A 15,748-nucleotide genomic window follows, 5' to 3' on the forward strand; every position below is an offset into this window, starting at 1 on the left:
TATTTAATATTTCCTTTTCTTCTCTGCTGTTTTTCTCTTAAACAGTATTTTATCTTCCCACCTATCCTCTGGAGTTGATTGCTGATTGTTTCAGTACAGGGAGTTAGTATTTTTCCTATATGTCAGTTTATTATTATAGAACAGACTAGCATCTAAAGGTCTGTCTGGTTCTTTAAAAATTGTTCTGACGTTGCCTGATGTACTATTGAAAATTGTCACACTGTTATAATTCATTGTTTGACTTCTAGCGATGTTAAATAAGTGGTAGAAGTACAAACTAAAAGGTAAAGGGACCCCTGACCATTAGGTCCAGTCGCGGACGACTCTGGGGATGGGTGCTCATCTCACTTTACTGGCCGAGGGAGCCGGCGTACAGCTTCCGGGTCATGTGGCCAGCATGACTAAGCCGCTTCTGGTGATCCAGAGCAGCGCACGGAAACGCTGTTTACCTTCTCGCTGGAGCGGTAACTATTTATCTACTTGCACTTTGACGTGCTTTTGAACTGCTAGGTTGGCAGGAGCTGGGACTGAGCAATGGGAGCTCACCCCATCACAGGGATTTGAACCGCCGACCTTCTGATCGGCAAGCCTTAGGCTCTGTGGTTTAACCCACAGTGCCACCCGTGTGCAAACTAATACACCTAATAAATACTTTATTAAAGTAATAAATACTTTAATAATAAATACTTTATTAAAACTAATAACCTAATAAATACTTTGACCAAGAAATCAGTTGTGGTTGTATATTTTACCTACATTTTCCTCTTAACTTTCCAGGATGAAGATTCAGAGTGTACTTTAGCTATAGATTTTGAAGTTGGACACTTTTTCCGTGAAAGAATAGTTCCCCGTGCTGTACTCTATTTCACTGGGGAAGCTATAGAGGATGATGATAATGTATGTATACTTTAATATTATCTTAATTTGTGAATATTCCATGTGTAGAGGGGTGTGTGTATGTGTGTGTGCTTTAAGGGAAAGATAACTTTATTCATAAATGGTCAGCTTTTGGCTGGAGAACTGATTGTGTCCTTATCACTCCCTCAAATAGCCAAGTGATGTGGTAAATTCCAACAAAACTGGAGTAATAATGGGGCCTCTGAATATGAAAAGGGAAGTATCTGCATGCTCAGGGAAACCAGAAAGCTATCCTTCACACATGTTTTGGATGCAAAAAAAATGACCAAAAAACAACCCGTTTAAGATTGAGGATACTCAGTAGACATGGAATGCTGAGTGTCTGCTGAAAAAGAGCTCCTTACAGCTCTTTAGTATCTGGATGGGATAATGGCTGCTTGGCTGGAACCCTGGACAAGAGCATTCCTGCTAGCAGGTCAGAATACTGCAACATTTTGTTGCAGGGCCCCTCTTCTAACTTCCTGCTTCTGGAAAAGCACAATCCTTGCTGCAGAAATACTTGCTACAGAAATACATTTTAATAACTAATAGCATTATGGCACGGTATAACAGTAATCATTAGTACAGTATGTTGATTTTATCCCTGTAGTGCAGGTGGAGGCTGAGGCTGAAAGGATAACAGCTTGCCTAGCACTAGCCATTGAACTTGTAGCTGAGGTGAAATTTGACTGGGATGTCTCAGCACAATATCCTAAGCACCGCACTATCCCACCTTTAAGACAGTGACCTGCTGGCCTTTTCCTTACTGATGTAATTGCTCTCTAATTTCTCTTAACTAGTCTTAAAGAATAAACAGATGACTGGAGATGAAGCTGGTTATGTTAGTGAAAATTGATAAGGTTTGTTAATACTGTGACCTCATATAGCCATTCAATTTTGCATTTAGCTTAAAAGACTACATTAAGTCCTTCATTAGGATATAAATGAAAGTGTTAGTGTATGGACTTGAGATGAAAATATTAAGTACTTATATACCCAAGGGCTGGGGATCTGATCTGGAATGCGTATCTTCAAATATTGTGTTTAATCTGCTAATGGTTTAAATTAGGATCTAAACAAGTTTCCCCCCTTTTTAGTTTGAAGAAGGAGAGGAAGGAGAAGAGGAGGTGAGTAAAATACTGTTTAATCTACTTGTCACATTTTCCCTATGGGGAAAAAAAGGTAATATTTAGCTTTCTATGAGAGAATCCAAGGAGGCACATGTTTCAGTCATGTATGTTCCATAAGTCAGTGTGAGAGCTAGCCTGTTTTGGTGCTTGGGGAACTGGGAACTACAGCCATGTTAGGAAGCATTTGCCAAGCCATATTCTGTCAAGTAAGTCTGGTGAAAGATAATGGTTTTCTGATAGATTTGTTAGACATGTCGAGACATGTTAGGGGGTAAATGCAGCAGGGTGGGGGCAGTGAAGCTGACTGTAGCAGCACTGGAATTGGGGGGTTGAACGGAGACAGGGAATAGGTTTTAACAGTTAGACTGGGCATCTTTTCACTATCTGTAGATGGACAACAGGCCTACCCATTGAGAAACAATGGAGGGAAGAGCTGGAATACAAGTTTCCCAAAGACCAAATCTGCCTTGGGTTTGTCACTGCTAAGTCACCAGATTTTACCTTTTCTCTGATGCTAGCATATGTTGGTTGGTTTGTTTGGAGTGTTTACTCCACCCTATCCCTCCCTGCCTTGGAAAAATTACTGCAGACACCCATGGGAAGGTTGCTTAATGTCAAGAGCCATGAGAATATATGAAGGTTAAGGAAATCCTGTAACTAAATATTTCTACTTGCAAACAATTTCAGTCTTAGCAGTAAAGCATCATTGAGTTTAGTTCTGGACATGTTATTGTTGTCATCACTAGAAAGTATTGCTCCTTTAAAAAAGCATTCTTATCCTACTTTTTTTAAAAATAAAACATAGGAATTGGAAGGTGAAGAAGAAGGAGAAGAGGACGAAGAAGCAGAAAGTGAACCTAAGGTTAGTTTTATTAAAGCACTGTATGCCATGTAACCTTTAAATCGTAGCATCTTAATTTTATCATAACTCGCTTTTACAGTCGTACCTTGGATCCCAAATGCCTTGGTACTCAGACGTTTTGGCTGAGTGTTCCAGTCTGCGAAAGTTCTTTGGAAGCCAAAAGTCTAATGAGGCTTCTGATTGGCTGCAGGAGCTTTCTGCAGCCAATCAGAAGCCATGCCTTGGTTTCTGAACATTTTGGAAGTCGAACGGACTTCCGGAATGGATTCCGTTCGACTTCCAAGGTATGACTGTATTTTTGTTGACATGAATTGGGGTTGAAGAATTTCTATGCTGCTGCTTTTTAGTGACCAAGTTAACAGCTGTTCATTTCATTGTCTTTAACAATACCTGTTAATGCTCCTTCATTAAAGCACAGAGGCACAGACATAACTAACAACCTGGCTGTTGTCACATAAACACTCGTAAACTACAGATAAGCAAATAACACACAGTTTTATTGAACTTTAGTGTTACATATGCATATTTAACAAGCTTTGAAATCCTGTTGCAGAATATTTGACTTTTTTGTTTTTTACTTTGGCTTTGTTTTATGTACATTGGTATTGAGTCTTTTGTTGAAAATGGTAAGGCTGCTTCATGCATAACACTTCCCTTACACGTGCAAAGGGCAAAAATCCTCAAATTGCAAATTGCATTTTAGCTTGCAGTGGGTAATTTGCTATGAAATGTACACTTGTCTGATTCTTGTATAACATTTTTCAATGCCTCCCAAATTAATAATATTGCCATGTAGGAAAAGTGTCATGGGTGAAGTGGACCTGAAAGGATATTCAACTTTTCTATTTTCTTTCTTTCCCCATAGTAGGCTTGTTTTAAAACCTCTGCATGGGCAAGACTCCCTCATGATCAGTTCTCAAACATATTTTGGTTACACTGATACTAAGACGTCCAGTATGTGTTAATTTGGGGACCTATCTTAAAACAAAGAGCAAGTTATACATAAAATATATTAGCATGCAAAAATAGGATTTGTGTCATGATGAAAACATATACACTTGCATGACTTCCTAACCAGCACATTCTGCACAATATACATAGCTTTCTAGTGGAAATAGTGTTTCTTTGGCTATCACAGAATAATTTTAGTGATAGGGTAGCAGTTACTGAGTTCACAAATGAAATGCATCAATGGCTGTATCTAAGGTCTTGTGGGTGGGAAGATCGAGTTTTATGCCAATTATTTGAATATAATTATTTTGGAGAGCAGCTGTATGTGACAAACCATTTCTTGAATCTTTTGGAACACTAGTTATTACTGTCTTTTTTCTTTGGTCCATTTCACTTTTCTTTCATGCTGACAGTTCCTTTCAATTTTTCCCCATTTAGGTGTAATTTAAGTCTCTTTATCATTCATTCATTTATAGGTAAGGTTGAATTCCATTAATACATAACTTCCAGGCTTCCAGTTATTGTAGCCCATACAATGTGGTTCATTTTAGTATATGTTTGGTTTCTTTTATTTAGTAAATAGAAAAATTCGGTTTCTAATGGCTACCCTCACGTACCTAGTTGCAGTTTAGAAAAATATGTAGAACACCTTAACTGTAAAATCATGAATGATGTCAGTGTTTATAGGAATTTCCATTTCTTCCTGATGCACATTATGTTCTTCTTGCCTTAGTTATGTGCTCTTAAGATGGATGTGTTTTTGTTGTGATTGCACTGGCTGTTTGTGTTTCTTTGTGTAGGCTTTAATGTTTAAAATTAGGGGTTAGATTTCTATGTCTTCAAGGTGTTGTTAGGAGGCAACCTTTTCCCACTCTCTTTCAGCTAGATTGGACAACTTGGTTATCTTGCCAAATCAGTCACCCATATATCCCATTTAATCCTGCTTACTTGAATTTAAATTCTGAATTTCCCTCACTTCCTTCTTTCTTTGTACTGTGTTACAGTATAATTACATAATTTGTGGTCACTGATATGCCAGTACATCTTTTCTGCTTAATGAACACTTGCACTCATATATTTTGAGATTATTTGTTTCATGCAATAGGTGAGATTGCTGAAACAAGAAATTGCATTCTTATTTAGTTATTCTAAACTTGAGTTTGTGACTTGCAATTTTTACAGTTAGGCTCTTGCCAATGTTGTCATGTCTTCTGATAGAATGTTAACTTCTTTCTCTTGCCCTGAGGCAAAAGCACATTCTCTTTCTCTCCTAGGACCCTCACATGCACTCATTCTCTTGTACTTGCACAGAGTTTATGACTGTAGTTAGGCTTGTTGACTTTTCTCATTGTTTTTGCTGCCCTCTCAGTTATGCTTTTTCAAAGCCATAAACTCAGGTTCTTCTCTTAAAATCTAATTTTCTATCCCAGCTTCTTTCTAAGCTGTTCATATTACCTCTACATGGCCGATGGCTGACGCAAATAAATTTTATTAAAATTAAAAAATTAAATTACCTCTGCATGGGTTCTCTGCAGTGTTAAAAACTGTGATATGAAAGCTAGGAGCTAAATGGCACCTTAAACCTAGATTATGGGTGCAACAACAGAATGTCTAGGTGTACTTTTTGAATAACAAAAATACAATTCTGAAAATGAATGAACTGCAGCTAAAATATTATATTTATTTTTCACGTAGTCTTAATATTCTTAAGAGGGTCTCTTCTCCAGTCTTCAGAGAGTAGCTGAAAGTGGGGAGGCAGAAAAAGGTCCTCCTTTCCTTCCACTCTGCAGCCAGTGTGGTGTAGTGGTTAAGAGCGGTAGGCTCATAATTTGGTGAACTGGGTTCGCATCTCCGCTCCTCCACATGCAGCTTGCTGGGTGACCTTGGGCTAGTTACACTTCTTTGAAGTCTCTCAGCCCCACTCACCTCACAGAGTGTTTGTTGTGGGGGAGGAAGGGAAAGGAGAATGTTAGCAGCTTTGAGACTCCTTCGGGTAGTGAAAAAGCGGTATATCAAATCCAAACTCTTCTTCTTCTTCTTAATCTGAAAACTTAGGTGCAGTACCGCACCCAGAGCTCAGAAACTGCTTGTGCTAATGAAATTCTCTGTTGCAAAATGCACCTAGAACAATGGGTGTTTCGAACACTGGTTCTCTGTTCTTGAAAAGGTACCGCCTCTCCAGGTTAACAAGCGTTTCAAAAAATCATGGAGAGAGTTAAGCCAAATGGCTATTGCACATTGGAAAGATCTCATCCAGTGTGGAAGATTGTAAGGATCCCTTTTCAATGATCACTAAATCACTGTTCCTTTACCTCAGTATGGGTAACCTGCCTCTCCCCAGATGTTGTTGCACAACATTCCCTATCATCCCCGACCATTGGTTATGCTAGCTGGGGCTGGTGGGAATTGGGGTCAACATTTGGAGAGCCACAGGGCCCCCATCCCTGCTTTCCTGTTGGTCAAGGTGTTGCTGTTTTTAACCTGAGGGAGATTGATTGCAGTTTCCATTTTGTGCTTAGCGGCACATATATGAAATAAAATCCTAATTCCAATAGGGTATTAGAAATACAATCAAACTGGTTTCTGGGATAATGAAGCAGTTAGATACTGGAGTAATGTGTGTTAAGTAAGATTGAGATTACCCACTTCTTCTGAGATTCTTCATGCTTTGAATTGTGGGATTGTGAAGTAGCTAAAAATGGCACACTCACCCCAACGGCTGGAATGTGCTGTGTGTTGGTGTAATGATCTCTCTATATGTCTCTGTTTTAATAACTATGGACACCAAATAGGCTCCTTTATGTTCAGCATAAAATCTGCCTGCCTGCCTCTTTCCAGTATCCCTTTAAATTACTCTGTGAACTACCTGTTTCACTACTTGACTTGCTCTGTAAATATTAGAATCAACATAAGATTTTTGCAGGTGCTGACTCACACTTTTATAGCCTTGTATGTTCCAAGTTTATCTCGTACTGGATTGATGTTGGGAGGAATCATGTTATGAATGTGCAGAATGCACAGTCTGTTTGACTTGAGTGTGTAAATACTTTTATTGAAATGTTGGTGTTGGCATATTGTGCAATTTGGAAGTCCTCGGCCCCTGTAACCTACCCATCATATACTGCAACCATGACTTTTACTTGGCCTGTGCTGAATTCCAGCTTGGTCAGCACATACACGGCTGTGCCAAATGCTGAGTTCATCATGGGCCAGTGGCTTGCATGTGTTTGCCTCAAAAGGCTGGTGTAGCTGGAAGTTATCATGGGCTGACTGTCTCAGCTTGTAGCAGCCATCAATCATGGCAGTGGACTTGTAGCAGACCTTTGCTCTCAGAATATGTGAACTTGAGTCAGTAGTTACTGAATTCTCTCATGTATCCTTTGAGAAGACAACTGATGTTTCACCAATTCCCAGAGTATCTTTCATCTTGAAAATTACCATATTTTTCGCACCATAGGACGCACCGGACAAAAGGACGCACCTTGTTTTAGAGGGGGGAGAACAAGAAAAAAAAATCTCCCCCTCTCTACCCAGCGCCCCTTCAGCGAAGCGGCAGGAGGTGCTGCGCAGAGAGGGGGAGAATATCCCCCCTCTTGTTTTCCCGCTCTAAAACAAGGTGCTAAGGTGTGTTCAGGCGGCTACCTTGGAAGCCTGGAGAGCGAGAGGGGTCAGGGTGCGCAACGACCCCTCTCGCTCTCCAGGCTTCAGGTTCCTTTCGACCTGCTCTTTGGGGCTGGCGGGGGGAAGCCCACCACCAGCCCCAAAGAGCAGGTCAGGGAGCAGCGGAAAGGCGCAGCGGAGAGGCTCCTGCCATAGCCTCGCGTCACCTCTCCAGCCGGGAGAGGGTAGTGGGGTGCTTCTTCAGCCCCGCGCACGCTCTCCCGGCTGGAGAGGTGACGCGCGGCTATAGAGGCTCCTGCCATAGCCGCGTGTCACCTCTCCAGCCGGGAGAGAGTCGCGGGGTGCTTCTATGTGCTGGTCCAAAAGTTTCTTCTCCATGAAGCCATATTTTGTACTCACAGCTGCTCTTGCATCTCTCTCTCTAAATGTGAAGATGTTCTGTTTGTCCAAGCACTTATGAAACATCTTGCAGCGTGAGGGCTTCTACAGAGCATAGCATGGTATGCATTCCTGTGCAAGTGTTTCTAGGACAGCTACGCTAGCCGCTGCTTTCTTATCACAGTAGTTTATCTCCAGCACACTGTGAATGAGTAGCAGCACATCTGGGGAGATAGATAGATATATATATATATATATATATATATATATATATATATATATATATATATGAATGAGATATATATATGATATATATATGATATATATATATATATGAGAGATAATACCTCTTCTTAATCACTGACGTAGCCTGTACACTCATGTAAGTGAAAATCATATTGAGGCATGTAGTATGCAACTTTAAATAAAAATGCACAGAAGTCAGTTGCAAGTGTCATCTGTAAAAGTTAGCTATTCTGAACCCATATTTTATTCCACTTCTTGGCAGACTCACAAATCACACTCCTGTGCCAAATCCTTGAAAGTACTTCATATTCATTCTGCAATATTTGAAGGGACTTTCCAACATCAAATTGAAGACTGTTGCTTGTTTATAATCCAGACCTTTAGATTTTGGATCTAAGAGATGTGTAGCAGCATGAACTGATTGTACAAGTATTTTCAAAACAGCTTTGAAAAGTATTTCATTCACCTCAAAAGAGAGAACATTTCCCAAGGGTATTTTGCCCTAAATTTCAAAGTTCTTAATGTTGTCTTTTCTGGGGGTTTTTCCTGTCCTTACACTTCTAATTGAGAGGTAATTTCAGAAGCACCAGCCATGTTCAAAAGTATTAAGGCTGGGTGTTAGGTTTGTAAATACAATGGTTGTATTTCTAAGAACATTACTTGAAAAGAAGCAATCAAGACTGCTTTTGTTTTGGTAGCTTAGGGCTAAGACGATATTTCCTACAAATTGCATTGTCATGTAGCAAGTACCATATTGCCATCTATATAATCTTGGTGAATTTGACCACAATTATACACTATTGTTCCGACTTAGGAGCTGTGAATGGTTGCATAGTGTGTGCCACTAGCCATCCTCTTCAGCTATTGGCAGTGCAGAGAATTTAAGGAGGAAACTATGTTAGGTTTTTTTTTTCCGTATCTGCATTAGGATTTAGGGCCTATATGATTGTCATATAGGCAGGGAACAATTCTACATACATTCTATGATTGCATCTGTTTCCCTAACCTTGACAACTGATGTAAAAGAGGAATTGCGGTCTTGAATGCAGGGTGAAGATGTCTAATCTAGTGTAGACCAGACCATAATACTCGAAAAAGCATTGCTGTTGGAGAACCTGTGCATTGTGTGTTGACTTATACTTGCGAAGCAGATTGGAATACTGTGTTTCTCAGTCTTCTCTTGCCTGTGCTTTTTTTCTTACCAAAGCATACTTAACGTGGAGGTCTTTGGTAGAAATCGGAGTTGTTAGAGATGTTGGCATAAGAAAGCTGTTTTTAGGGGTTATTGGCTAATAGTAACCTCAATCTCTTTAGAGCCATGGTATATTTTACTTAACTTTTAAAACTAGGGATCCGTTACATTGTGGTAGTGTTCTGTGACATATATTGAAGGCCTTTGTTATAGAGAGGAAAATGTGGGTATTGAACACCTGTTTTTAAAGGAAGAATACAATTTCTCAACTGATTTTTTTCTTATTAAAGTGCATATATTTCACTCATAAAACACAGTATATTATCACATATTCACATTACACTTGAAATTAGAAGGCAACATGCTCTTTTCAGTCCTGCACTTTCATTCTTTCACACTGTGTCTATATGTAATGTTAAACCATGTACACAAGCAGGAATGAATCTGAGTAAAACCTTGGGCTTCTACACTCCTCCCCTCCTGCAGAACTACAACAAGGACTTGGTTAGTGTCTGCTTCCATTTTCACAAATTGCCAGTTTTGCTCAGGCTCATTGCCCATTATATTTCATGGTCCCCTTTTCATTTTGCATACAAAATATGCAGAAAACTGCTTAGCTTTAAGCTCTGAAAACCTCACAATTTTGGGTTCCCTCTCTAGAATAACAATTGAGGGAGGTGTTGGAAAAGCATTTCATTCTTAAGATCTAGAATTTGCTTCATACCTTTGGAAATTATTGCTTCCTGTGCCTCTAGGAAATACATTAACTGCTTGTTCATTTTCATGACATAGGATCAAGCATATGTTTAACAAAGTAAACTAAAAAAATATTAACAGCTTGTTTTGTGATAGAGTTGCAGACAGGTGGCCTGATAACTGTCACCTACTGCATTGACAAGCCTATGCCACACATTAGCTCTAGTGTCACTTGGAACAAAGAGTTGAATTAGCAAGACCAGCAGTCCTCCTCACCACATTTCCATTAGCATTGGCAGCGCTACACAGTATAGCCGTGGGATAATGGCAGCATATCTCCTTGCCATGAACAAACATTCGGAAACCAGAGAGTTGTGGAACTGTTTTAGTATAGGGAACTATATGCTGGAGGATCTCAAACCCTCATGAATAACTTTTCAGGGTGCGGGGAGCTGGGGAAAAGTAGACTAGCCAAAAGTGCTTCCTGCTAGTACAAAACTACCATCAGATACAATCCTATATTTCTTCTGCACCAGATCCTTCAGCACTGCTGACCCATGCTTGTCCTTGTGGGTAGTCACTGCCAAAATACCACCACTTCTAACATAACCAAAAATAGTTTAAAGCAAAAAAGTATAAAATCTGGAAAGGGGAATAGTTCTTCTGCCACATACGAAATAACATCAGAAGCCTTTTATTTTAATTTGGGAAATTAGCTTTCATAGTACAGTCAAATCTCAGTTGTTGAACATAATCCGTTCCAGAAGCCCATTCGGCTTCCGAAATGTTTGACAACCGAGGTGCGGCTTCCGATGGCTGTAGGAACTTCCTGCACTCAAGCAGAAGCCATGTTGGACATTCGGCTTCTGAAAAATGTTCAAAAACTGGAACACTTATTTCCGGGTTTTCGGCGTTCGGGAGCCAAAACGTTCCAAGTTGGAGGCATTTGGGAACTGAGGTTTGACTGTACCAGTTGTGTACAATGAGTAATATTCTGCCAAAAGAGTCCCATCAGCCCAGGAATTTCTACCTGTGCAACAAGACTTTCACTTCCCTCATCCCTCTTATGTGTTCTCTGTGCTCCAGAGGGTTGGGGAAACACCTGAAACAGATTTAGGGGGTGCTTGGAGGGAGGAGTGCAGGGAGAATGTCCTGTTGCTCAAGGAGAAATCGTTCTGTTGATGGAATGTTTGCCTACATTAGCTCCCACAACATAGTTCTCCTGTTGCTTATGAATGTGGAATGAAACTTGGTGTCATGCTTGGGTACCTGTTGTGTAAACTTCCTCTCTTTTTTTCCTCTTCAAACAGAAAGATGCCAGCCAGCCTGCTGAATGCAAACAACAATAAGGAAATACCACTTCAGAGTGATATTTGAACAACCTGTAACAAATATTTGGATACCTGGCCTGCAGTTCAGGATATTCCATTGCTGCAGCACAATCTTATTAACAACGCTTAAAACTAAATTGTTTTCAAATGCATGATTTTCACTAACTTTTTTCTTATTTTTTTTGCTTAACTTGTACAGTGGCAACTTAATGCATTTGAGAAATATGAGGTTTAATTAAAGCACACACTCTACGGCCTTTGGTATACTGTAGCTCAACCTGTTTCAGTAGGCTTTCAAATTAAAATTGGGGGGAAAACTAATTTGCTCTTCTGAAATACTTGCCCTCACTTCAGTGAATTTTTTTATCTTAATATTGTGGAATAGTTCACATGAAAATATATTGAATTAATAAAATACTTGCAGTGAAAACAAATAAAGCAATATGATTTCTGCTAGCTCTTATTCCCTCTAAAATAACATGATTCCTGCAACCTACCAATCAGACTAGTGCTATAGAGCAGCTTGAAACATTGTCATCTCCAGTAAAGCAATCTGAATTTGAAGTAACATTTCCTTTATCTTCTTTGAAGAAGGTGGTGGTTGACAGATACTTAGTTGTTCACCTTATTTATTCATGTTTGTAAGTACTTTGATGAACTAGTGCTTTTAATAGTTTTAAATATACTTGAAGAATATTTTTCCTGTTTATAAAATATGGGTACTTGTACATGGAAAACATAGTCTGCTCACGGAATGATTGCTCATCAAACATTTCAAAACAAACTGGGAAAGGAGATCTTGAGACGGGCCTCATAGTTGATGGACGTGGGTTGCAGCAGTAAAATGTATCACTGGTCTAGCTTAGCCTACATTACCAAGCCTGGTTCAGATGGTCCTCCAAAACAAGGATTGGGAATGAGCTACAGCTTTGTCTGCTTCCTCGCCTCTTGTGGGCAGCTTCACTTTTCAGATTCTTTTTCAGTGTGAGGCATAAATTATTGTGAAGTCTGAACTGGCAAGCTGTGGTTTGCACTTCAAATCAGAATTGTTGGTTTCAAATTCTAGAGGTAAGCAAAGATCAAAGCTTGCCTATTCAGACATGACAGCAAACTATGACATGCACAAAAGAGGAGTCTGAAAACGATGCAAGAATGGGAAGGATGGTATGTTTCTGATGGTTTAGGGGATCATCTGAACTGTGCTTATGAGAGTCATTTAATTGGGAAAATATAAATTAAATTATATGTGAGTGTACTTCTGATATTTAATTTGCAATACTCATATCGCACTGTTCCACACTCCAGTGGTTTTAAAGCTCCAGAATCCTTCAAAAGATCTATTCAGAATTACAGTTCTCATTTCTTCAACATACAATGCCAGCTTTTGGCAACAGTTCATTAGCAACTGTATGAATGCTGTTACCAGGCATGTAGAGAGTGCTCCAGCCTTACCTTATACATTTGTAACTTAATACAGTGTTTTCAATTTGTACAGAATAGTTAGAATATTCTATTAAAGTTGTGAAACATGAAGCATATTGTCCTGACAGTTTCTTTGTTAATACTATACATGATACATGGTCTTTTGAATGACTTGGGGGGTGGGCTGGGGGAATGAAAGCTATTATGATTTCATTCTTGTGCCACTCAGATATTCTGAATGTTAGTATAGTCCTTCTTGCCCTGAGTAGCTGAGAGTAAATAGTACATTCTCTTGTGAAGTGAAGACTATTCAAACAGTATGGAGCCAGTGTGGTGTAGTGGTTAAGAGCGGTAGTCTCCTAATCTGGGGAACCGGGTTCGCGTCTCCGCTCCTCCACATGCAGCTGCTGGGTGACCTTGGGCCAGTCACACTTCTGTGAAGTCTCTCAGCCCCACTCACCTCACAGAGTGTTTGTTGTGGGGGAGGAAGGGAAAGGGGAATGTTAGCCGCTTTGAGACTCCTTAAAGGGAGTGAAAGGCGGGATATCAAATCCAAACTCTTCTTCTTCTTCTTATAATAGATTGCAATTTGTCCACTAGTTTGCTGATAATATTTTTATTCTCTGGGGTTTTGCATCAGAATGATAGTTTCCTTATAGCTTTGTTTGGCAACCCAGTTGGAAAATTATTCCATTAAGGAATAATGCAACAAAAGGAAAGTTGTGGAACTGGACTGGGGCTTTGTGAGACCTCCTTAAAGAGTGTAGAAGAATCCTTATGATGGTTAAGGTTATTGATGGCTACTGGTCATTATGGCAATATACTAACTCTGGGATCACTGAGGCACAAGAGCGGGAAAGGGCTGTTGCCTTCATGGTCTGCTTGTGGGCTTCCTGGAGTCTTTTGCTGGCCATGATGGAAACCAAGAAGCTGGACTAGTTTGGCCTTTCAGTCTGATCTCGCATGATGCTTATGAGCTGTCTGGAGGAAGAGGCAGGGCAGCAGTGTTGCTATAACAATCCCAAGAACTAGGGGAAATAATAAGAATGGTGGACGCGGTTATCGTTCCAATCCACAAAAAGGGCTCACCAGATGACCCGGGGAATTACAGAAACATCAGTCTGCTCTCAATAGTGGGGAAACTGTATGCCCGCTTCCTGCTGAACAGACTTATCCAATGGGCCGAAGAGAAAAAATTAATTGGGCCCGAACAAGCTGGATTCCGCCCAAAACAGTCAACAATTAATCATATTCTAATTTTACAGCATCTTGCCTGGAAATATTCCACCCCAAAGGGTGGCCAACTCTGTGTGGCATTCATTGACCTAAAGGCAGCATTCGATAGTATCCCCAGGAGCATCCTCTGGGAAAAACTCACCCGCTGGGGCATCGACAGAAGGCTTCTCTGGCTAATAATCAAACTCCATGAGAACTCAGCGGCTAGAGTGAGACTCACCCCGGAGGGTGATCTCACCAATTCAATTCCCATTAACAGAGGTGTCCAACAGGGTTGTATATTGGCTCCATTCCTGTTCAATTTGTTCATAAGCGACATGAGGACTCCCCTAATAGAGGCCCAAGATAGGATTCATGCACCCCGCCTAGCACTTTATCGCTGCCCTTTGTTACTATATGCGGATGATGCAGTCATCCTTTCTTTTTCTAGAGTAGGTCTCAGGAGGGCCTTAAATTTTTTTGGATCATATTGTAACGCAAATTCCCTTACAATTAATTATGGAAAATCTAAGATCCTGATTTTCTCAAAGAGCCGGAAACTCCATAATTGGAGAATTGATGGGAGAGTCATCGAACAAGTCTATAGATTCCAATATTTGGGAGTTTGGTTACAACATAACCTTAGATGGAAGGCCCATGTAGCCTATGTAACAAATAGAGCCAAAGCTATCTCCTTGGCGATCTTGCGATTCTTCTTCACCGATGGGGCCCTTCATATCCCATCGGCGTTGAAAGTCTTCAAGGCCAAGGTGATCCCGACAATTGCTTATGCCATCTCAATTTGGGGGACTTTTGTCAACCTATCTCACCTGGAGGTTATTCAAAATCAGTTTTTAAGAGGGATATTGAAACTGCCCAACTGTGTAAGTAATACAGCGTTATGCATGGAACTTAATACTGTATCCCTGGAAAATGCTCTGTGGAAGCACATACTTTGTCACTGGTTATCTCTATGGCACAATCTCCCAAACTTGTACTTGATACAATGTATGTGGAGAGATGATTTCCAGAGCCCATGGGTAAAAAATTTACAGCTGAAAATTACGGCAATGGGAATCTCCCCATCCAAATTACTAGAGCAGGACATAGTTCCAGCTAAAAGAACAGTAACCTGTAAACTAGAGGAGATGGACTTGCAGCAGAAAATGGTCTTGGGCAATGGTACCTGCTCACCCCTAAATCTTGGTTTATTACCCCTCTTAAGGCTCCCAAACTATTTGAATTCCTTAACTTCTTCAGCTCATAGATACGCCTTTGTAAAGGCAAGATTCAACATCTTCCCATCGAACGTGCTGAGAAATAGATTCTCCAATGGACAGATATCGCTCTTATGTGATTGTAATTGTGGGGCACCGGAATCATTGCATCACATATTTCTTGATTGTGCTTTTCACTTATCGGCCAGGAGCAAGTTTCTTGCTCAATACCTAAAGGGAATTGCCGATGATACGATTGAAGCCAAACTGAGATATCTATTAAATGATGATGACCCCCCTAAGATCACTCATGGTTGCCAGATTCTTGATCAGTGTCCTATCTCTAAAGAAGAGAAATGGACTCCTGTGTGGCCCGGATAATCCCTTTAAACCATGATCTATGTTTTAGGATGTAATTAGGTGATATCACCACTGACATCTTCGATTAATTTATGAGCAGAGGGCGATGTTTAGGTTATAAATTTATTGTAATGTATGATGGTGGTCTTTTGTTTTTGTTTTGCTTTGGTTCCTGTTTGTCTTTTGTAAGTTTTGGCGGTTTTTAGATTTGGAGGTTTAAGTATATTATG

The 15,748-nt window shown here is 40.2% G+C and overlaps 1 protein-coding gene across 2 annotated transcripts in view; it reads left to right on the top strand.

Moving 5' to 3' along the window:
• The window catches only part of NAP1L4 (nucleosome assembly protein 1 like 4), a 34,286-nt gene extending 21,449 nt beyond the window's left edge, over positions 1 to 12,837 (top strand). The window contains exons 12-16 of one of the 2 annotated variants that reach the window (XM_081841703.1): positions 778 to 897; positions 1,995 to 2,024; positions 2,833 to 2,889; positions 4,279 to 4,316; positions 11,284 to 12,837. In XM_081841703.1, coding sequence (XP_081697829.1) covers positions 778 to 897; positions 1,995 to 2,024; positions 2,833 to 2,889; positions 4,279 to 4,284 — 213 coding nt within the window. In that variant the 3' untranslated portion in view covers positions 4,285 to 4,316; positions 11,284 to 12,837. The remainder of the gene's footprint in view (positions 1 to 777; positions 898 to 1,994; positions 2,025 to 2,832; positions 2,890 to 4,278; positions 4,317 to 11,283) is intronic. The other variant, XM_081841702.1, reaches the window with a different exon arrangement.
• Positions 12,838 to 15,748: the final 2,911 nt, after the last annotated feature.

The sequence above is a fragment of the Podarcis erhardii genome, assembly GCF_964252035.2.
Source record: "Podarcis erhardii genome assembly, chromosome: 1".
Lineage (NCBI taxonomy): Eukaryota > Metazoa > Chordata > Lepidosauria > Squamata > Lacertidae > Podarcis > Podarcis erhardii.